Below are 24,208 nucleotides of genomic sequence, written 5' to 3'. Positions count from 1 at the left end.
TCCATCTCTTCTACCATCAAGAGCAGGGATAGCCAACATGGTGCCCTCCAACTCCCATCATCCCTGAGCACTGACCATGCTGGCTGGGGTTATGAGAGCTGAATGACATCTGGAAGGCACCACATTGGCTCACCGTGATCTAGAGCCCCATAGAACTGATATTTGACTCATCCCCTTCATTACTGTCAGGAAGGCAGCCAGAATAGTTATTTGTTTGAGCAGTCTCAACATTATCTAGAAAAATATGCACATTTAATGTAATTCTCAGTTCCTCGCTGTGTACATAAATAGCAAAGATGGGCAGAGTAATGAACATGATATGTTGGGCAGTCAGTGTGCTCCAGTGGTGATTTATACATTCTGTTCTCCCCATGCCCATCCACATGGAATGAAATGTTAATTTGCAGTCCTGTGAAATGATATGTGCTACTAAATTAAAGACATAGAGAAGTTCAGCCCCAACTAATAACATTTATATGTAGCTCATCTCCCTGTGGTTCTTTCCTCTTTCTTTCAAAGCCAGGGGAGGAGCATGTTTTCTTTTCTATTCGTATTTCTTTGGCTGCGGTGCTTTTAAACAGAGTGCACACCATCTACCATTGTGTACATATGCTATAAATAGTTTCATGATACATTATAAAAAAATCTATAATCTGGTAGGTAAGGCTACTGTATTTATCATCCACATCTTGTGGTTGACTTCATTCATTTCCATCAATGTGTGTATAGTTCAACAGGAATGTCCTTTTTCTTAAGGATAATGCAGTCAGGATTGTGGGGGGAGGGGGGTTTCTTAGCTCTTCCATACAGACCATCATATTTAGCTCTCCTATGAATTATATTATGTCCCTCTATATTTGATGCCCCAAACAATATACAGTGTTCTTTACTGAGGCCAAAGCAGAGCCAAGTACCATGGTCCTGTTACTCCCAGTGTTTTAGGTAGGTTGTCTGTGCTAATGAAACCAAGGCTGGCTTTCTCCTAATTTGGAGTACCATTGCACTGTTAATCTTGTTAAAAGAGCAATACCTCTGCCCAATATGTGCATATTCAGCACTTCTTTCATCTTTTTCTTGAGAGCCAGTGTGGTGTAGTGGTTAAGAGCGGTAGTCTCGTAATCTGGGGAACCGGGTTCGCGTCTCCGCTCCTCCACATGCAGCTGCTGGGTGACCTTGGGCCAGTCACACTTCTTTGAAGTCTCTCAGCCCCACTCACCCCACAGAGTGTTTGTTGTGGGGGAGGAAGGGAAAGGAGAATGTTAGCCGCTTTGAGACTCCTTAAAGGGAGTGAAAGGCGGGATATCAAATCCAAACTCTTCTTCTTCTTCTTCTTTTCTGTTTGGTAATAGTTTCCATTTCCTTTTGCTGAATTTCATTTGTTGCCCATCCAGCTGTCCAAGTTATCATGATTGCTTTAAATGCTATCTCTGTCCTGCAAAGCTTCTGAGTACTTTACAGATTTGGTAAGCATCATGTCCACACTAGGACATTCTATGTGCACATTTATGCACCTTCATATCCAAAATCTATCTCCATGTTTCCAGTCCACACTAGTGGATTGTGCTTGATTAGATATATGAATGCTGTGTGGTGTTGTCCCCCCTCCACCATAGATTCCAGAAACCTAAGGTCCATTTTGGGTATGCGCACAGGCACTTGTCCAGGCACACTTTTTTATTTCGTTTTTGAAATATCAAGCTTACCAGAAAATGAGATCTGCACAAAGGAGCAGTCAAGAACAATAATAGTAAAAAAAAATGTGTCACTCCAAGTGAGGCAAGGATTTGGAGTTGCTGGTATAAAAGGCTACCACTTTCTTTCCTCCTCTTTTCTTTTCACACTTCCTGTACCCACAAGGGCAAATTTTATTTTTACTTTCAGTACCGCTCTTTTGTGCAAGGGCAGTTCTGTGCAAAAGAGCTTTTTTAAAAAATAAAAATTCCACAAACATGGCCACAGCAACAGGAAAAGGGCAGGCTGCATTGTTTCCTTTGGGCTGATGGAAACAAAATGGAAGTAGGGGGTGTGGCAAAATAGGAAAGGCGATCTACTTCTTAGTGGACGAGTCTTTGTCAGCATGAGCAGACAAGCTTTTGAAATATTTAAAGGACCACTTCTCAATTTATGATTTCCCTATGTTGACGGGATCACGTTATGTGCAACCCCTCCCTGATCCCTTCATCTCTACCCCACCTGGTGATATTTTTTACCCCCACAGGGAGCCTCCTAGGTGATAATTCATTTACAAAGATTAGAAGAGTCTTTGAAAAATAGAAGTGGCAGGAACAATGTTCAGAAGGTGAAGCTGGTGCCATATCAAGTATCCAGCTGGAACCAATTGGTCAAACACTGGACCAGATGATTCATCCAGCCAGATCTTGATAACACAAGTTCATAGGCAAGATGTCATCTGCTGATCCAAAAAGCATATCTACATTTTCCATACCTCCCTCTCTGGTATCCACATGGCAACAACCCTAACAGCTGAGTATCTGTAAAAAATGGGATTGTTGGATATACACAACGTTCCCTTGGAACACCTGTCCTATCCCTAGTTGAAATAATTAATCTCCTCTGAATGTTCAACTGTTTAACAACTTGTATTCCCACCTGATGATATTTCCTTCTACTTGTATTTCCATTTTGCATATGTGAAATGACATCAAAAGCCTTGCTAAAATACAATGCCTACTGTTCTAGCCTGATCTAATAGAGCAGATCCCTGCCAAAAGTCTGCTAGGTTGGCTTTCCCTGTTGTCGTCTTCATAAATCTATGCCAGCTACTAGCAATTACCCTGTTTTCCCATAGGTGCTTAAAACAGATTGATTTATAACCCATTCTAATAACTTCCAGGGTATAAAAGTCAGACTAATGGGCCTATAACTCCTCAATTTCTCCTTTCTTGCTTCTTAAATATAGCCATTATATATCTGTCCTTCTCCATTCTTCTGAGACATCTTCTTTCTTCCATGAAGACTCGAGATAATTGGTACATCCTCATGAGATTTCTTTGGCACGTGATGGTTGTTCTTTGATGTGTGACTTTCTCCCCTGACCCACATCTGTCTTCTCTCCCTGTGTGTCATATATCTACTTTGAAGAGCACACCAGTTTACAGAGTGTGCAGTTTAGGCATCAGGTAAATGGGTTATGAACAAGCAAGTTGGGAAGGAATGGTCCTCAAGTCTTAGACCATTTCCCTACTTGTGTATCTACAGTGACAGTCAGTCACTGGATGGGAATCTAAGGGCTGCTTCATATGTTATACCCTGTGTACCAATGGCATTCACTGTAATATGGTGAAAGCATACATAGATGACTCATTTATTTCAGAGCTACATAGTGGGTAGTATTCTATTAACTTTTGCTCAGTAGAAATTAATTGAAATTAATGAATGTGACTAAGTTAGCTTCATTAATTTCAATGGGTCTACTCTGAGTAACAGTTAGTTGAAGACTACCCAATATTTTTCCCCATATTAAATCCAATTTTTCTACATGTACATCTGTACTACATGACCAAATGTCTATGGCATAAGAGAGCCTCGTAATACATTTCCACACAGTTTCACACTTTGAAAGTGTTTTTACTACTCTGGTTTCCGTTGCTGGGGAGGCCCAGTGTTTGGTCCAGGTACTTCAAAGGGTTTTTTGGTCATATGGTCAGACTCACAGCTAGGAAGTCAGCAGATTATGTGACAACAAACTCAATATTTTGCCTCATAATTTTATATATTTTGCTAAGCAGAGGCAGTGGAATTATTGAATACTTAAATAAAACAAAATAATCATTTACATAATTCTTCCATGCAATTTTTAACCATGGGAGAAAAAAAAATTATGTTCACCTTACCAGAAAAAACACAACCCTCTCACACAAAGAAAGCAGAAAAATCTGGAACACATCTTATTTTACAAAGGGGGGGGGGAATATGGTGTAATGTCTTTCTATGCCTCCTCCCTTAAGATATGGGGTCTGTGAATTTTTAAAGAATCTCATTCACAAAGCCTGGTTTAAATTTTTATTCAGGTGCTAAGTATTCCAGTCAAAATGGAGAGTACTAAAGAGTACAAAAATGCCAAAATACATATACAATGAACACTTGGCCTCAGTGAGACAACTGAGGCATAACTCCCCTTTAAAGAATGTGTATGGATTTACATAAAAAGAGGAACTGCTGCACTCTGGAAACACACTCATCAAGTTCTCGTCACACGTACCTAACCCTCTCCAGGGCTGTGGTCCAGGAAAACCAGTTTTGCTAGTTTGCAGCAGTTGCCAGCTTTTCACAACACAGATTGGCTGCTATCTTCTGACATCACAGATCCCCCACTCTTCCTCCTTGGAGCACTTTAGCAGATTTCCCACCCCTTCACACACACACCCCAAAAGGGGGTGTGGCATACATGAACTTTTGATGGTTTAAACATGCAAACTCCCCCCCCCACACACACACACACTGGTCATTGCCAGAAGTTGGGGGAAAGGGCATGACAGATGACTCAGTCCATATTGGATTCAGTCCATATTGGATTCACTGATAAAGCCTTCTGTCATAAGCACTGCAAATGCAGACTAGAATCCAGGCTCACTTTGAGTGAGGAAAGCATGTACTTTATTAAGACATCCTTCAGCTCTGCTTCCACCGCTTCCCCTCTCTTTCCCTCTGCCCAGCTGAGTTTATATTCATACTGCCATCTCAAAAGGTGGGATATAAATGTAAATACTGCAGCAACAACTACTACTACTAATAGTAGTAGTATAATTTGGAGACCAGAAAAGTGGAGAGAAAGGGCCACATGGCCTTCAGTGTAAGAGAAGGAAATATAATTATGAGGTTTTAGCTTAATTATGAATTATGGTGCTGGAGGAGACTCTTGAGAGTCCCATGGCCTGCAAGAAGATCAAACCTATCCATTCTGAAGGAAATCAGCCCTGAGTGCTCACTGGAATGACAGACCCTGAAGCTGAGGCTCCAATACTTTGGCCACCTCATGAGAAGAGAAGACTCCCTGGGAAAGACCCTGATGCTGGGAAAGATTGAGGGCACAAGGAGAAGGGGACGACAGAGGATGAGATGGCTGGACAGTGTTCTCAAAGCTACCAGCATGAGTTTGACCAAACTGCGGGAGGCAGTGGAAGACAGGAGGTCCTGGCGTGCTCTGGTCCATGGGGTCATGAAGAGTCAGACACGACTAAACGACTAAACAACAAAGCTTAAAAGCAATAGTTTGAGAAAACTAGTATCCTCTATCTTGGAGTCACACCTAGGAAGGCTGCACACAGTGAAAGAGTGACACCAGTTTCCTATACACAAGGATGCCAGAAGGCAACCATTGCACTTCTGAGAAGGGAAATAATTTTTTATCTGATATTTCTGGAGAGGAAAATATAACATCAAATTCTACTCACCAAATATCATCCATCGTTTAGGAACCAAGTTCCACACAGGGGCTGAACCTAGGCTGAGGTCATCTCAGTCTCCCTGCTAACAACTCCGCTGATTCTTTGGGAACTCTGAGAAATGCTACGACTCCTGACCCTCCACCCCACAAAGTAGGGAACAGATACAGACTGTTCTGAGCAGCTCTGGTTCCCTGAATAGCCTAATTAACACTTCATCAAGTGGGGCTGGCTGTCCCATCTGTGGAAATTCCCTTGCACCTGACCACATGTCCGTCTCCGATTCTTCTCTCTGCCCTGCAGGCAGCCAACCAGCTCAGTAGTACTAAAGGAACAAAATACACCGAGTTCCCAAAGCATCTCTCCTTCCCCAAACGCAGCAAGATTTCAGGTACAATATTGTGTTAGTATTCATTTCAGGGAAACCTGATTCACAATTCTGGCTGGGCAGACACAGGGAATCAGTTTGCTTTTAACATGTAGATAGTCGGTCTTTTAAAGAAAAAGAAAAACCCAAGGGTCGACAGTCCAAGACCACATTCACACTGGACATTTAAAACACTATGATACCACTTGAAACAGACATGGCTTCCACCAGAGAATTCTGGGAGCTGTAGTTTGTTTAGGGTGCTGAGAACCATTAGGAGATCACTAATCCTCTCACAGAGCTATAATTGCCCATAGTTCCCTGGAAAGAGCAATTGGATGTGATAACACTCTGAGGGAAAGGGCAAGCCATATGAATCAATAGTACTTTCCTGCTCCACAGTAGAGAGGACAGTGGCACAATTCCCCACAAAGTTAGAGAAATCAACACCAAGTCTTTAAAGTGATGAAGGGGCAACAGGGGAAATGCTAGTGTCACAATTCAGCAGTGGCATCACTTGGATTCTCTAAAATAACTGAGTGAATGCATAAATTATGTCAGCTCCAGAGAAAACAGCTACTGTGTGGAATTGCCATAGCTCAGTGGCAGAACATGTGCCTTATATGGAGAGTGTCCCAGGTTCAAAATAGGGATGGAAGGATCTGTCAACATCAGTTTTCATTTTTCCAATCTTAAATTCAGTTCTCCATATTGTGAATTCTTTTTTTTTTTTAAACTTCTCATGAAAATTCATCAGCATCTTAGTGCAAATTTCTCCTAATAAATACATGTTTATATTCAGTTTTGACTAATGCACACATTTTGCAATCTTTCCCACTGTAATGCATTTCTGTACATTGTTTTTGCTAATAATTTCATGTTTATGCACACTTTCCCCTAATATATGCATTATTTAGTTGGAGAACTTGCATCAAAAAATTCAGATGAGTGTTATGTTTTCATTTGTATGTTGTTTCAGAAAGTTCAAATTTGGCAAATTCACTTTTAAATGAAAACTGCAACAAATTTCTCCTTTACCCCTGCCTCAGAGTAAGCATGGATAGGATCACAAGTTAACCAATTTTAAAATTTTCCCCATAACCTCTCCATAGACATGTCTTTAAAGCTAAATAAACCCAGTTCTTTTGGCCTTTCCTCGTGGGATTTGCCTTCTGGCCTATTTGCCATTTTTGTAGGTTGCCCCAGAAATGTTTCCAATTTGTTCATCAGCTTTGCTACCTAGAAGATGTGGCAGCACGCTTTCTTCCTCAGCATTACAGCTAATGCTGCTGACAATATTACATTATTTTGCTGCAACTCCACATATGCCCCCCTCCTATTTTTATGTATTTAACAAAATTTATTTACTGCTTGATTGTTGTTGTTTTTTAAAAAAACACCTCTTAGCAGTTTAGAAAAACATTAGCATTATATAGCATTATATATATTATCAATAAAAACAGTTTAAGCCAGGTATTTAATAATATTTAAAAAATGATTTAAATCAACAATAGCTAAAATGAAATCAAGCACGTGTAACTTTAGGCGTGCCTAAACAAATGTTTAAAACAAAAGTCGAAAATAGTACAGCAAAGGTGTCTGCCTGGTGTCAATAGACAGGGAATTCCAAAATGTATGCTGACTTGTGTGGAATGAGTCTTATGTGGCATCTGCAACAGTGCTAGTTCTGCAGATCAAACTGGTCAAAAGGGCAAATATGGGGTAAGGCAGACCCTTAAGTAAACTGGTCCCGAGCTGCTAATGGTTTTATAAATTAACAATATACTAATGATATACTATTATATACTAATGGTAACACCTTGAACTTGGACCAATAGCAAATGGGCAACCTGTGCAGATATCTGAGCAGAGGTGTTATATATTGACAGAGTATCACTCCTCTCAGCAACTGTGCTGCAGCATTCTGCACTAACTAGCTTCTGTAGAAAGGGAAGCCCCACACAGACTGCATTGCAGTAATCCAATATTGAAGCCATCAATGGCTGAACTAATGTGATCAAGCTCTGCTGGTCCAGAAATGATTGTAGCTGTGTCACCAGTCACAGCTGGTAAAAAGTGCTTCTAGCCACTGAGGTTACCTGGGGCTCCAGTGACAGGGATATGATATTTGCACACTTGAGTCTTCTTTGTTTGCATTTTACTTGGTCAGTTTTCACCATGTTGCTGTGTGCTAAGCTCTGAGGTTTATTAAGATTGTTTCTGGGGTGTTTGCCAGTTGTCCCAGTTTTGTATCAAAGGCTGGTGCAGAGGCAATGGCCAATCTGCAACGTCCTCTTTCTCATACAAGTCGTGGTTGCTCAAGGCTTCTTCCTCTTTAGATGGAATAAGAGTCTATATAAGAACTGTTAATAAGGAAAGGTTTGGGTGTTTGAAAGGGACAGCCAATGAAAACTTCCGCCAATGCCTTAAGAATTTGGCAGGAAAGTGGTGAAATAGTGCTGGAACATAGGGAAGGGAAGTGGCAAAGGAGATCTTATAGGAGGGTCAACAATGAGGCATGGACACTTTGCTTTGATTGTCCTGACAATTTTACCAACTTAAGTCTAAAACGTCATGGAATACTCCAGGGACCTTCAAATACCAGAACCTGGTCTGCCTAGCACCCTGGCACTCTGGACATCATACAGCTAGAAATCAGGGCACATACAGTCAGTTTAGATAGTATACTGCTTCATATGACATAAAGAGCAGCTACTGTGCCTTTCATAGATGTATGCCTGGGGTAAGCATGGATTTTTCTATTACTGCACCATCATGGGCAAAGAAGCCACCTCTGCAGAGCTTTTCATTGCTGTGCAGTGATTGAACCTGAGAGATGGGTTTGATGTCTCTGGTATGAGAAAGATTTCATAGGTCCCTGCATTGTTGGCCATGAATCAAATCACTCACCCATCCAGAAGAGCCACAACGTTCTTCCTAGGCCTCCCAATGTTGGGCCCATACAGGCTAGCTCTGGAGTAGGTGCGGATCAGCTGCAACAGGCTCTTCAGCTGCATGTAGTCTTTGCCCAACTGAGTACCATTTACTGCTCGCCCTGTCAGGGTGCGGTAGTTATTTGGTTCTGGAAGCAAACAGAAACAAGCATTCACCAACTCTGACCCGACTGCTCTGAAGATGGTGCCCCGTAAAAGCCATGAGTGAGAAGGTGGAGTCACGGCCCCTTACCAGGAAAGAGAGAGGGGAGGTTGGCACTGTGTGGGTACATTGGCAGAGAAAACCCAGTGATCTCACTGATGCACCTACATGGTGTTGACCTCCCTGCCGCCTCTCCCCTCTCCCTGCGTGGAGACCCTATGCAGAAAGGACTGGTGAAGATGACTCTATATAGCTCATTACAGTGCAAACATATGCACACTTACCTCAGAATAAGTGATATTCAACACAGTTGGACTCCTGGAGAGACATTTTAGGATTGCAATATTTGTCCCTTGTTTTTACTGAGAAATTTCAAATCTTATTTCTCACACAAGCTCCTTCCTTCCCTGTACCATCAAGATAGCAATCTCTTTTTTGCCTGCAGATTCCCATGGCTATCAATTGCAGTGAGCACCCCCAGTAGCAGTGTTCCACTTCTGTCATTCAACAACTACTAGCTATGATGGCTATGTTCTATCTCCACTGTTGGAGACATTATGGCACTGAATACTTGTTGCTGGGAATAACAAGTGGGCACGCTGCTATTGCCTTCAGTTCCAGCTTGCAGGCCTCCCACAGGCATCTGGTTGGCCACTGTGAGAGCAGGATGCTAGACTAGATGGGCCACTGGGCTGATCCACTGGGCTGTTCTTAAGAATTCCTCCTAACCTAGAAGGTGACCCCAGTGCTTATTTTCTCTCCAATCCTCCTCCCCGTCCACCTCCTTCTCCAAATCCCCATCTCCAAACCTCACTCACCATTGCCCAACTCCCAGGAGATGTTGTACTTCTTGCTGGCACTGTACTTGAGCAAGCTGAGGGCATTGGAGCTGTTCCAGGAATTGTTGGGGTTCCGGCGTAGTGCGTTCAATGCAAAGATGAGGTGGAGGCCAGAACAGTCAGCAAAATTATAGAGTTTGTCTAGAGACCTGGCTGGGAAGAAACAAAACCAGCCTGAAACTCAAGTGCAAAGAACTCCAAGGTCCAGAGAGTAACCCCCATAGTTGCTGAAGTTCTTTGTCCTAGGGAACTCAGAAAAGGGTGGTAACAAAATGGACCAGGTGATGGGTTCATTATGCCAGTCTTCCCCAACCTGATTCCCTCCAAATGTTTTGAACACCCAATTCCCTTCAGTCCCAGCCTATCTGGTCAATGGTCAGGGATGATGAGACCTCTCATCTAAAACATCTGGAAGACCCCAGGTTGGGGGAGGCTACAGTGTGCTATAAATGGCCAGGAGCTGCTATTTATTTTTATTTATGTTTAAATTTTATTTTATTACCCAGTAGCAAAAGAAGATCCACTCCATCCTTTCCCAGGTTCTCCTGTTGTGAGGATATCACTCCCCCCCGCCGCCAGCATTCAGATTACCCCCATCTCACTAACATGCCCAAACTTGTCTAGTTACAAGGAGTATCATACTAGATATTAGACGTGTGGGGGGACTTGACTAGTGTGAGAAAGCCCTTTATCGCTTTCTGTGGCTTCCTGGAGGCTGTCTCCAAGGTGGCTTGTGGTTTACAGAATGACACCAGACATCTCCAAGTGGCTCCTTTCTGTGCAGTCTGCTTTCCTTGGAAGCTCTGACCCAGTTTAATGAGGTTATACATCTGCAGCCGCTTCTGAGAATCGTTTTTTTACGGACAGGTCTCCGAAGAGTAGTTATACCTTATTATTCATTTTTACAGCCTGGACTATCTTCTTGAAGAAGGAGAACAGTTAAAAAGGAATAGTTTTGTATTAAACTAAAAAGCAATTGGGGGAAAGAATAGCTTTCAGCCTTGGAATTGGATGGCTTTTACTATCAGGAATGGGCTCCAAGCTGCAGGCAGGCCTACAGGAAGCAAGGCACTGTTGCGACCTCTTGGGAGCTTTGCTCTATGGTTCAACTTCCAAAGCATGTTAACAATCATTTACTTGTTTCTTCTCACAACAATTCTAGGGGATGTCACTATTATTCCCATGTTACTGGTGAAGAGCTGAGGCTAAAAGACGGTGACTCGCCTATGGCCTCGTGATGGCAGACAAGGGCCTCCTAGATGTAAATTCAGTGCTAGAGCCACTGGAACATAAACGAATATGGAAGAGGCCTTCATTCAGCCAATCTACACCAGTACTTCTCCTTCCCCCTCCAAACTATTTATTTGAGCAAGGAAATAGATGTGCATGTAAACCATTCTTGGGTGACATTTGCAAATAGCTGAAGAACAGAACTTAAATGTGCACCTCTGGAGGGAATTAGCATTAGAAACAGCTCCAAGATGTCCTTGCATGCTGTAAATGAGGCCTGCGCACAGCAGGCAAGGAGGTGGGAATCTCTGAGGTGAAAGGTCGGGGATGCTAAATAGGCCCATACGGCTGGCGGTTTGTTCTTTATGGGGCCAAAGGCTGGGTCACCCCCCTGGGGGAATCTGCTGTCTCTCAGGTCTCAGTCACTCCTTGTTACATTGGGCTCCATTCTGTCCGGGTCACGCATTTTCTAGGGGAACCCGTGCTTTCACGAGTATCTTGGGGCCTGCAGCGTGCATGTGTTTGTGTGTTAGCGCTGTCTGAGCCAGCTCCAGGTTTTGATGGAAAATCCTGAGGAGATTTTTCCCAGCCAATTACATTATTGTTCTCGGAGAGCTCCATGTTTTCTGTGGTGAGGTGTGGGAGTAGGGAGGAGAGATGCTGCAAGCTTTAAGTGGAATCAGGTGTTGTTTCCCTGCAGGGAAGTCTGGTAAATGTCAGAGTCCTTGGAGTAACAGGTACTGGCAGATGAGCCCAGCACTTCCCACACAGAACAGCCTCCTTCCTCTCGGAATCCTGCATCCTGCCCTTTGTCCTTGGAACGGAGGTCCATAGCTACGTCAGATAGACCAGCCGCGTTCTGGGAAGCTGGCACCCACTGGCAGCAGCAGGCGTAAGGATGAGGCAATGTTTTTGAGACAAATAGGTGGGACCCAGATGTCACCCAGAGTGCTTAACATCCTAGCAGCAACTACATCTCTGATGGGCCAAGCCCCACCTGCTTGGGGCCGGGAACCACGTTCAGGGCTCAGAGGATCCCACCTGTGAGTGCGCAGGTGCCAGGGGAGCATGTGTTGCCATGGTGATCACTATTGTGTTTCTTAAGTAAGAAGTAGTGAAGGAAAGCAGGAGGGAGATGCAGAGAGAAGCTGCGAGTTTCCAGCACAGAGAGCTGCTCACCTCCTCCCACTCCTCCTTTCCTGTGCTGCTGCTGATGTAATACAACAAATTTATCTGGCTCAGCGCAAGCTGCAGGGCCATTCTTTGCCCTTGAATGTAATGAATTTCTTTCCTGAAGGCAGGGACCAGCGCTTGCTAGAAAACAGTTGCTCGCTAGAGGGTTTGACAGAACTGCCCCTCTTTTTTCTTCTGCCTCTGGGGTTTGGGCCTGGATGTTTGCCAGGTCTTCAGTAGCTGCACCTTGTCTTAGGGCTTCAAAACATTTAGAAGGTACAGCTACGGTCTTCAGGGAATACTCAGCAACTTTATACCTTGAGCTGTCAACTGATCAAAAGAAAACATTATTGCTTGTTTGGGCACTCTTTACACCAACTTGACCTGCAGAAATTAGCAACTGATAATGTTTATCTCCTGCCAATTCCTGCATAGCAAGCTGCTCTTAAAAGCTGGTTCAACAGTTGGCAACCCTGTTAATATCAAACCCTGGTTTCTGTTTGGTTAGGTTTCAGGCACAGCTTGCAGCCCAGTAGTATTAAAAACAGCACCGCATAAAAGAGAAAAAATATTACACCTGCCAGAGGGCTTTTCCTGTCCATGCCACGCAGTGATAGGAAACACGATGCCAGGACCTGGGCCCAGCAACCCTAATGGCCGTTGTTGGTTGCTTAGAGCTTGCATCTTGCTCCAGGATATGGATTTTACTCATGACTACTATTTTTGATATACCATAATGAATGCAGAAAAGCGGGCAAAGTACCAGCAGAAATAGAGGAAACACTATGTTCTCAATTACCAGGGCTTAAATTAAACTGCTAAATTGTTTTTTTCCATCTCACTCAGGATGGGGCTATTTTGCAAAAGTTCAAGACACTGTTTTTTTTCCAGTCTTTCAACTGAAGAAACATGTTGTCCATGGAAATTTAAGAGAAAAGCCACTTGTTGCCACTTGTTAAAGACATGAGTGATGCGTCATGAGATTTCACACACTTATAGAATGGGAAGACCTGGATGAAGATACCTGCCCATTTCTAGGGTTTTCCATGCATCCTCATAAAGCCACCGACCTTTTTACAGCTCATGCATAGAACAGCCTGATTCAAAACTGCCCAGGGCTCCTGTACCTTTAAGAGTTGTGAAGAAGATGGAATTCCAGAGGAAATTTTCAAATGCTAGGTGCATCTGCTCAAATTCCCCTTTCTACACAACTATTAAATGTGCAGAAGCCCTTTTCCCTTTTGTATCTGGCCACGCTAGTCCTGCTTCAGCATGTTGTTAAGAGCAGCCTGCCATACAAAAGAAAATGCAAAATGAAGCATTTGTGGAATGAAAATATAGTGATAATTCCTGCTTGTCAGGTTGTTTTGAAGTGCACAGGGAAAGGGACAGTTAAAAAGAAGATTGCCAACCCTAAAAAAGTACTATTTATTCTTCCAAGCCAGAAACAATTCATTTGGTTTGAGTGCAGGAGATAATTCACATTGTAAAAGAACAACAAGACTTAATACACTGTAATTTAATTTATGTAGCCAGCCAGCCAGCTGCCCACACATTGTGTTCACATGCCAGGATGCCATCAGATCTATAAAAGTGAATGAAAACAAAAATAAAACCCAAGAACAATCTAATGAAAGCCATAACAGAAATGGCAGGCACTGAAAACAGAGACAAAAAACATATTTCTCTCCAGTACAAAGAGATAATGGTGTTCACTTAAGAGATTTTTTCTGAAAGCCTCTTGTACCTTTAATGTTTAATAACAGCTAAAGCTTAAGCATGCTGGGGAAAGCTGCCCCTCCTGTATTTCTGCCTGTCATGCAGCTGTTGAAGTCACTGGAACTGTACAGTCACCTGCTCCTGGTAAGAAAACAGCTCCAGAAGAGCTTTGCTTGTCAAGCCACGAGGGGCTTGGAAACCTCAAGTGCAAATCCAGAAGAGCTAGACATAATGAGCAGTATTCAACGAAATAATTGTACTTGTATAAGTGCTAGCACAATGGGACTCCCCACACCCTTTCCTCCCCTCACATATACCAGAGGGTTGTGGGGAAACCCAGAACAGATTTGGGGGAGGCATGCGGGAGAGATGGGAGGAGCGTTCCGCTGTTTAAGTAGAAATCCTTCCACTTATGGAACAATTTGCTTAGCACTATGTTGAATACAACCCAATGTTACCGAACCAACCAACAATCTGACGCTAGACAGAGGTCTAAGAAACCTGTCACTGACCTGTGGATCACTCAAGCCACAGACCTCCATCCCCTCCTATGTTGTGACTTAGAGACTTACCTTGAATTGTATGCCCACTTGGGGTTGTTGTGTTTGCTCTCCCGACCCTCTTTTCTCCTCCCTGTTACATGCACATTTGTTCTGTTCTTTTAAGCAGCCCAATGGTTTTCTCCACACCTTCTGTTAGCAAATGTGGTGGGCTGGTGGGAAGGAGGCAATGTGCTTTATGTTGAGGAGCAGGCATTTTGTTTCCTCCTCAACCATCCCACCACTATTTGAAGGGGTTGCTGCTAGGAAACATGGTGTTACACTATAAATGGACTGCAAAATAAATAAATATGTAGCTTTTCTCAATAGAGAACACAAACAGAATCTGTGTCATTCTTAGACATTTTCTTCAAAATGTGCATCACCACCTGCTACTCAAGATGTTGCATCTATTCATTCATTCTTGACCCTTGGAGAATGTTGCTTACAGTACATGATGTGATCATGTTTTTCTCTGAAAGCGCAAGAGCTAGAAACATTGCTTTAAATCAGGGTTGCAACAAGTATCTTGGTTGAAAGGCCAAAGATCTGTGACTGTGCATGCAGAAGGTCCATGTTCAGCTCTGGTATTTCCTGCAGCAAAGCTGGAAAAAGTCCTCTGTCTGAGACCCTGGATAACTGCTGCCAAGTGGAAGCATGGGGTTGTGACAAAGTCCTAGCTGCCTGTCTGTGTGCATGAGACTAGAACCTCTTGGTGCATTTTCTTCAAAGATGGGCAATAATCTATTGGCATAATTTTAACACTCTCTGACTCTTAGTGTGGTGAGCTACCTACTGCTATCCATGCCAATGCAGCTAAATACTGTTGGGCTTCACCCCAAAAGCTATATGCCCTGAAGATGCGGTCAGCATGCTCCACACAGATGGCAGTGACAGACTCCTGCCTGCCTTGTGACTATGCCAGGGTTAACTTGGATCTGGGAACTTCTGGAAAGAGAACAATTTCCAGGGGTGTTATTAAATTAAATGTTAAAAAAGCAGTTCTGAAGCACATTGTTGACGCTATTGACTGAGACACTAAATATGATAATCTCTCTTTTTCCATTTATTTTCCTCGGCTTTAAGAATTATGCCGTTGCCACAGAATTAGCATTAACAATGGCAATTCTCTGAATCACCAGGAAGGAGCCAAGGGGGTGACATCAGCTCTGAAGTGGGCTACAGGAACAGGAGGTGGCTTGGAAGTCCAATAAAGATGACTTTGGAGGAAGCAGGTTTGTTGCACAAGAGCTCCAAACCAGCTGAAAATAGTGGCTGGAAGTGCTCCAAGGCAATATACTAACTGCTCACATCCTACCACCTGCAATTCCAGTTGCTTGATCTCAACTCTCAATGTTATTAACTACTCCTATATATAAGGGTATAATAGGAAAGGCCTACTGAAAAAAAATGGACTATCTGCCATAACACCATGGCACTCACTTTGTGCCAGCACCCCAATGCTGATCTTGCCATGAACCAGAACTCTATTTGAACTTTGACAACTTAGTTTCTGATTCTGCTTTCGGCATCCAATATTTTAACTGAATGCCAGCCACGACAGGCCATGAAACAACTGACAGAGGGATGCAGTCCACAGCTCTTGTAATTACCCCTTTCTTTCCCTCCTGCTACTGAGGCCAGTTCAGGAAATAATACATTGCAAAGCTTGCCTCCCTCTGGCTCCGCACTTGTAACTGCCCCAGGAATGCAGTTGCAGAGAGAACACTTCTCTGCTGCCAGGGCTTTTGATGACAGAATGACTGGTTTATGTGGCTGTAAGATCTGCTGTCTGAAAAGCAGCAGAATCTATTATGTGTTTCTAAGCAGTGACAGCTGGTACTGCCGTGCTGGAGTTTATGCCGGCTCTCATACAGCTTAGATCAGCCGCTCTTCTCTGAGCACCCTGATCTATCAACAAACATGGTTTCTGGAATGGTTTAAAAGCATTCCCAAGTAGGCAAGAAGTGGCTGCTTTCTGAAAAGGCTCCAGATTTATAATCAGCCGAGGCATGCAGAGATAGAGAAGCAGAGGAGACACCTGAAAGGAGAAGTCCTCATAGACAAAAGCGAACCCCCAAGGTACACTGGAACACTGACACCAGTGAGACAGATAGCCAGAATAGAGTTTGCAAACAGTGAGAGATCAGGGTCTATACAGCCTTCTTCCCATCCTGTGCACCATTCATCCATAGTTGTTAATTATGCCACAGAGAAAGCAGGACTCTGCTGTGGACAATTTTAGTGACGCACACAGCCAAATTGGTATGAGGTACTCAACAAGCACAATGTTTGCTGGTGTCCTGCGGTCATGAGAAGTTCTGGGTGGGAAAAGCATACCTGCTTCCAGGCAGGCATTATGTGAATTATTTTTACAAGGAACTGCAGGCTTCACTGATATCAGTTCATCAATGGGAGAAGTGGATATGTTCCTGTGGATACACAGGATAGCAATTTTTATCAAAATGTTTCACTCTTGCAATTTTCTTGCCTGTGACCCCCATTGCCCACATCTCGTCAGGGTCTGTCGTCAAACTGTTAGTTTCATGCTCATCAGAAGGCTATTGCTACAGTAAATATGATCGGGGGCAGAGAAGCAAAATGCAGTGCTGAGAACACAAATGAATAGCTGTGCTTTGCCACACTTCAACCATTCAGCCTAAATCCCTGTGCCAAACTAAAAGGCTAAAGCTAGATCACTCCACTCCAAGCCTCCAAGAAAAGCTATTAGATATTCCAGGAACAAAAATGGGGACTTATCTCTGAACAGTTATTGAGTTGTTGGATGGTAACTAACATCACAAAAGAAGTCACTGAGACACAATACGAAGAATTCTGCTTGGCTGTAGCAAGAATATTAATAAATCCTGACAAGGTTCCCAATATTGCATGTGTCATGTGAGCAGTGCTCTGCCAAATAAAGGCAAGAAAGGGCAAGCGGAGAAGCAGAATGAATGTCACTAATGTAAGTAGTCTGCTATATTTAGTTTACATGTAATTTGGCATTCCTAGAGGCACTCAGTATTATGGTCCTGCTGTGCTGGGCTCCAGAATATAAGGAAGACTCCTCACACATAGCATTCTCAAATCAGATTTGGCAGGTAGTTGCAGCTCACTTGTGGAGAAAAGGAAACAGCATGGCAGCACTGTCAAGTATGCTAGGTCCTGAGCAGCTTACAAAATGTGACTATTTTGTGGGTATGATTCAATCACATAATAACAAATCTAGGTTGTGTGATGAAAATGGATTTGGTGCTCTTGGGCAATAGACCAACTTCCCCTCCTAAAAGAAAACATTGTTTTTTGTGGTAAAGAAGGTGATGGGGAAATGTCCTGGGAAATGTGGAATAATGGTAAAGTCTGGAAACAGTGGGTGATAAATACCTTCTTCAATGAGCTAAATGTCAAACTATATAAAGAAGATTCCTGTGTCTAAATTTTAAGGGTTGCACGCTACTCATACAAAGTAGACCGACTGAAAAAAACTCCCCATTAATTTCTACTCTGATTAGCACTAATGTTGCATACAATCCAAAGAATCACTATTACTGAGAAAACTGCATGTTGACAATGGGATGTGCAGTAGCAGCGAAAGTTATTTCCATTAACTCTTCCCTTATGATCCGAAGGCACAAGAATCACCAGTCCAAATATACCATTTAGATAAGGTGAGCAAAGCTGTTTCCCTGTCTCAGAAACATTTGATCTCTCTGGTTTACATGATGATTCTACCCATTGAGAGGAATTTGCACCCCTATATGCAAACCCTGAAATCTGAATTGAGTGGAAATGCTGCAGATCCCCCATCCTAGCTCATTCACTGCAGAAGACAGCTGCTTCAATGGCGTGGTTGAAGAAGGACCTGTAACTCACAGCCTGTGGCGAAAATACAAAATGCCTTCGGAATGATACCAATCATACAAATGCTGAGCACATTTTCAGCGTGTTTGCTTAATCATAATAAAATGCTTACCAGCCACAATAAATTAGCACATCCAATCAGCCATTTCCCCTTCAGTCCTGCAGCCCACTGGGAAAACAATTACTGAATGAGCAGATCACTACTGAAAGGCCCGACAGAGCTCTCTCAGGAAGAGCCCACACAGGCACAAAAGGGGCAGAGCCCACAAAATTATCCCTGCAACAAAGGCTGCTCCTTGGTCCGCGCATAGCAGTGCACTTTTTCAAGTGAGGGCAAGAGGCTGCTAGTCTTTCAGCTGCATTTCCAGACACCACAAGAATCTAATGGATGTATTATTTCCACAGGACTCAGCCTCCACTTGGTCCACGCACATGAACACATAGACTGTTGAGAAAACCTTTCCCTCCACACAGACCAGTCACATCAACACACCCACCATCATTTTAGCCACTCATCACTATCAGAATGATTATTCTAAGCTGCAGGCAGAGTTGCCAAATGATCAATCAATAAATAAAAAGGCACTGGTCTAGCTGGGTGTTTTGTTTGGGATCAGTTACCAGGTGAGTGCACAGGTTTTTTGCTGGCCTCTCTTTCATACCTACCCACAATGGCTGGGTTCCATCTTTGGGATCCAACTGTAGACCCAATCTGGGCTCTATATAAACCAATATGACAAATCAGTTCCATTCAAAAGTGCTGGCAGAGGCCGCCATTGCCACCTGTATGGGTGACTGGTGCTACTGCATGGTGGTAGCAGCATGCAGTAGTACTGGATGGGAGCCCAGGTTGGTGATGGGTAGCAGCCCTAACTCCATCCAGCCTGACACTGAAAGTGTTCTCTCCTTCCTGCTAGAGGAGGCTTGGCAGATGGTAATGGTATCACCGGCAAAGAGGATCACTGCAGGTTAAGTCTGCGGTCATTTACTATTGCATGCTGCAACAATGTATGAAAGTGATTTGCAAACTGAGTTTGTTTTTAGTTTTTAACCACCTCTGTTTCCAGGACATTTTATTACATTTGAATCTATGTGTTCTGGATAATATGGCTATCTGCATCCTTCCAGCTTTGAGAAGCCCTGTAGAGCTGCACAAAGAAGCTTTGCTTGAGATCCTGATGGCTGTGGTCTAGTAGTATTTGCACCTTAAATTCTTGATATTGAGAAAACAACATGAGAATACATTCTAGCTTGTACCTGGATAGTTTGGGGTGCTTTTCTTTTCTCTTTAGCCTTGCTCTGCAGCTGAATGCCATTACAAACAAACCTTATTGTGGCTTGCCTGATCCTGTTGTCCTCCTTTCTGTCACCCCCAACTCTTGTGGTTCTGCCAACATCACACACGTGGATCTGCCCAAGAACCAAGAGGGACTGGTGGATTTTTTACATTTCTTTTGCACACTGAGAGTTGGGCATCTGGTATTTTTCAAAACTCTAAAACATTTTAACTGAAAACTGTCCTAAGGAAAACACACACACACACACACACACACACACACACACACACGAAACCGGAAATGTTTCGATCTGAAATCCCTAATTAAAACCATGCTCCAAATGCTGACTTAGCCTTTAAAGAAGGAAGTTAAAGAAGAAATGTTGCTTTGCACATACATCCAAGGCAGCATTTGAATAAACCCAGTCATGGCAGGAAAATGCTCACCTAGAGCTGAAGTCATGGCCTCTGGCTACATGAAAGCAGCCCCTGAAGACTTGTGTTATGTACCTGATCACCAGCACCAAAGGTCTTATAATTTGGGAAATGACACATATCCATACTATCTACCCCCCTAATGATTCAACCCAGTGATTATATAATTCTTCTCAAATCTGATTGAACTTAAATGGTCATAAAAGCAAATCCCAGAGGCTGGATCAAATGCGTCCTCCCATTTTTGTACTGTTTTGGACTGTTATTACCAAATATCAACAAAACATTTTTGGACTATATTCTATAATATTACAGCTCAATGCAACTCTGTTGACATTATCCAACAGCCCTATGATTTAGTATAACTGCAGTGGAGTAGGATATCGGCTGTATCTGAAGTCTAGAACAAGGCACTGGAGGTGGCGGTGAATTTGTATTCAGTTCACATTTAAATGAGAATTTACCTAATCCACATTATCCTATACAGTGCATGGACTGAAACACAGAGATCCTTTGAAATTTGCACTTCTCCAAATTTTGCAATTCAGTTCTCTAGCCACAATATTACAGTGATAAGTTGGCTCAGCTGACCGGCAGAATCCGCGACCAGGGAGAAGAGTCGGCAGAAGAAGAATGGAAGAAATTCAAGGACTATTTACAGAAACACTGCAATACTAATGAATGTTGAGTGATGTTGGATTGAAATTAAGTGGTTTCTAGCTGTAATGGTACAAAAGAATATGAAAAAATTGTTCTTTTTTCTTTTTATATAAGTAAAAGTTTAAGCCACAATAATTTAAGAAGTTGGATAGAAAATAAGGTGTTTTTTAACTGTAATGCTATGAGATAAGGATTTGCTGGATAAATAATTTGAACTGGAATACAAGAAGGGGAGGTATGAGGAGGTCAGGGAAATATGTTATTGAAAAATAAGTTGTGAACTTTATGTGTTTTTATTATTTTTTCTTTTTACTTTTTTTCTCTTTGTATAAAATGGAAAATTCTAATAAATATCTTATAAAAAAAAAAGATAAGTTGGCTCAGCATCCCAATCTAATCAGTGTGCTTTGTGTGCGTACAGTGTGCCGAGAAAACCCTTATTTCTCAAGTACTACATTGTTGGCATCAGCTCACTTGTGTTAACCCTTCTAAAGAAAGACAACTGACCCACTACATGTTTCCACTTGTCCAACAGAAATGGATAACCTCAGATCTGCAACCCTCCACAGATGGTACCCAATATACTAAAAGCTATAGCAATGGCCGATGCAATAGTGGGCATCCTTGCCTAACCCAGTTCCTACAACATACCTTTATCCTCTGATATCTCTCCATTTGTCTTTTCCCCTTCCTGGCCTATTTTTAAACAGGACGACTTTCTAAAGTTTAGCCTCTATGTTAGACAGTGGATGATAAGTGATGGGCCATGGTGCCTTTGCTCCAGAGAGGTGGCAAACACATTCAAAGCAATTCTTAATACACAGGAAGAGGAATGAGATGGCTTCCCCAACTCCAACAGAAACGCAGCACAGATTCTATCAACACGCCATTCTTATTACTGTTGTCTTTTGTACAAATATTACTGCCCAAATATTTTCCCTGTTTCGAGCTTATGAGTACCATTAAAGTGGAAAACAAGAAGGGAGGATTAGGTTAATGGTGTCATTGGCCTGCCCTTTGAGACAGGGATTGTACAAATATCTTGTCAGAGTTTAAACCTGATTAGATGAAAGAACGAGCTGCTACTAAAGCCCCCAAAGGAATTTGATTCCTGCCAGAGCAACTTGCAAGGAGAGACAGCCCTTGGCGGAGAGGGGAGCAAAAGGTCAACATCCCGGAGTAAAGCATTTTCAGGTTTAACTGAACACATCTTGAGCTTTATCTACTACAGTATTCCTTAAAGCCACATTTTAAAATCAAGTAATACAAATATGAACATCGCCTTAGTCAAACAAATATTCCAAAACTGAACAGCAGTTTCTAACTAAATAACTCCCCAAACCATCCATCTAATCCACACATGGCATGTAATAGAGGCAGGGGGGCAGGGACTTCTAGGCTCCTTAAATGCAGAGCACATGGGCAGCGTTTGAAGAAGCAGGCATGAAAAAAGGTGAGAGCTTGTGGTGTGTACAGTAGCATTAAGGTGTCTGGTTCGACTCCCCTGTATATCAAAAGAAGCCTGTATAGTTATTGTCCTTGAATCTTCCCATTTTAATGGCGGAGCTATCAGTTTCCAAGGTTTTTTTCTGATAGCTCTGTACTTAGCCAGAAGAGTCCCATTTGCTTAATTAATTGCCCACAAGATACAGAACTTGCTTTGATGTGTAATAAAACCTGCTACCAAGAATTTCCCAATAGAATTGCAATCCTGTTGTACATGTGATCCTGTAGGAAATCGGCTCTTATCATTAATGTTGAGATATCTAATTTATCTCACTGCCAAGGAAAAATAATAAATGAATAGAAAGAGAACCTACCCAAATGACGCAGACACAAAACCTCCACATATAAACTAAGTAAATGAATATAAATTTTACTACCCCACATCAAATTTAATTGATCTGTAGAAAAGACTCTACAACCTGAAAAAAGAGTACTTTTGTAAACCAAGAAAATCTTTAATAAAAATTCTTTTTTAAAAAAATATCTAATTTGCACTGAAAATCTCAGGGTGGAAGGAGGAGCACTGGTAGAAATTATGTTGCTCAGTCTTCCAAACTAGTGCATATGTATGTGTGTGTACTCCTCCCCCCCCCTCAAATATTCATGTAATGCATTTCCCCTAAATCAGGCTTCCTCAAACTCAACCCTCCAAATGTTTTGAGACTACAATTCCCATCATCCCTGACCACTGGTCCTGCTAGCTAGGGATCATGGGAGTTGTAGGCCAAAAACATCTGGATGGCCGAGGTTGAGGAAGCCTGCCCTAAATTATATGCATTTTGTAAGGCGTTGGTTGGTTGGCTGGCTGGTTGGTTGAAGAACTGAATCACCAAATTTGGGGGTCCTCTGGGAAGTAGAGTGGGATTTAAATTTAATAAAATAATAAATAAATGAATAAAGCATCAGCCGAACAACACTGGTCAGCGAGCATATATGCATGGCACTCAGCAATTCTAAAGAAAATAAATTACATAGATTTGATGCTAAATATTGGACCCATCCAATCAGCAAGTGTTTTCTGAGAAAGCAGCTGCAGCTGCTTTTGCTTCTCCACCATGCTGGAGCACATGACTGCAGAATAGGCTATAGGCCCTTTAAATGTTGCCAACAGCTCTCCTGCGGGAGAGGGAGAGCCACTGGAAGTCAAGTGCTGACAGCCTTTTAAAGACTTTATATACGTGTTTCCCAACCGGGGGCCATATGGTTCGGGGGGCGGCGGCAAAATATTCCAAGGGGGCCAAAGTGAAAATAACATAAATAAAATATTCCAAGGGGGCCACAGAGGGAAGTGAGAAGTGAAGAAAAAAATATCATTTTTAAATTAAAAAAAAATCCTGATTGACTGACTATCTGCTTGGCTAATCACAAGCGGGTAAGGGGGTGGCTCACCAGGGCCTAATTCTCCTTTTTGCCACATGTGTTTTCTTCTAACAGTCCTGCTTTGTTTCCGGAAGGAGAGGGCTATCACTGAAGCTCCCGTTTTGACCAGTAGAGCCCATGATCCAGAACCCCCTTTTGGCTGCATTATGTATATGCTTGCAGCTCTATAACCTGACACTTTGGAGAAGAAGGGATTAGTAGTTGACATGCTTAAAATTTATATTGCATCAGATCATTCCCCATGTGCTAAGTAATGGGAGGGTTGGGGGCCAGTTCCTGTAACTTGCAGCATTTCACTGCATAGCAAGAGCCATAAACAACTAAGTGATACCCATTCCAAAGGCCATCAAACAAGAAGTCCTAGTTCTCTTCTCCTGCTGCCACCAAAAGCTTTAAACCAGCCTCCAACACAAAACAGAACTAGGTTTCCTGGAATGCTTCAAAGAGGATGTATCCTCAAGGCATCTAACATTCAGACCACACTCATCTCCAGAGCAAGATCTCAAAAGTGCAACATCTGGGAACCTTAGGATTGCAAGGTTGGTAATCATTCTCATTGATATGAGTATGCCTATAAATACCAGTTGCTGAGAATCATAAGAGGAAGAGTGCTATGCTTTGCTTATGGGCTTCCTATGAGCATCTATCTCGTTGGCCTCTGTGAGACTAGATGGGTCCTAGGGTTTATTCAGCACTGTTCTTCTAATGTTTTAATGAGCAAG

At 42.6% G+C, this 24,208-nt stretch overlaps 1 protein-coding gene across 1 annotated transcript in view; it reads right to left on the bottom strand.

Annotated features, from left to right (window-relative positions):
- Nucleotides 1-24,208, bottom strand: part of HPSE2 (heparanase 2 (inactive)) — a 117,254-nt gene that overhangs the window by 24,812 nt on the left and 68,234 nt on the right. The window contains exons 4-5 of the mRNA XM_083615219.1: nt 9,687-9,860; nt 8,683-8,854 (exon numbers count right to left, since the gene is read on the bottom strand). Of these exons, the coding sequence (XP_083471345.1) occupies nt 8,683-8,854; nt 9,687-9,860 (346 nt within the window). The remainder of the gene's footprint in view (nt 1-8,682; nt 8,855-9,686; nt 9,861-24,208) is intronic.

Source organism: Podarcis filfolensis (assembly GCF_964270895.1).
Source record: "Podarcis filfolensis genome assembly, chromosome: 5".
Lineage (NCBI taxonomy): Eukaryota > Metazoa > Chordata > Lepidosauria > Squamata > Lacertidae > Podarcis > Podarcis filfolensis.
Note: the sequence above shows the minus strand (reverse complement) of the source record. Positions and strands in the feature narration are given on the sequence as shown.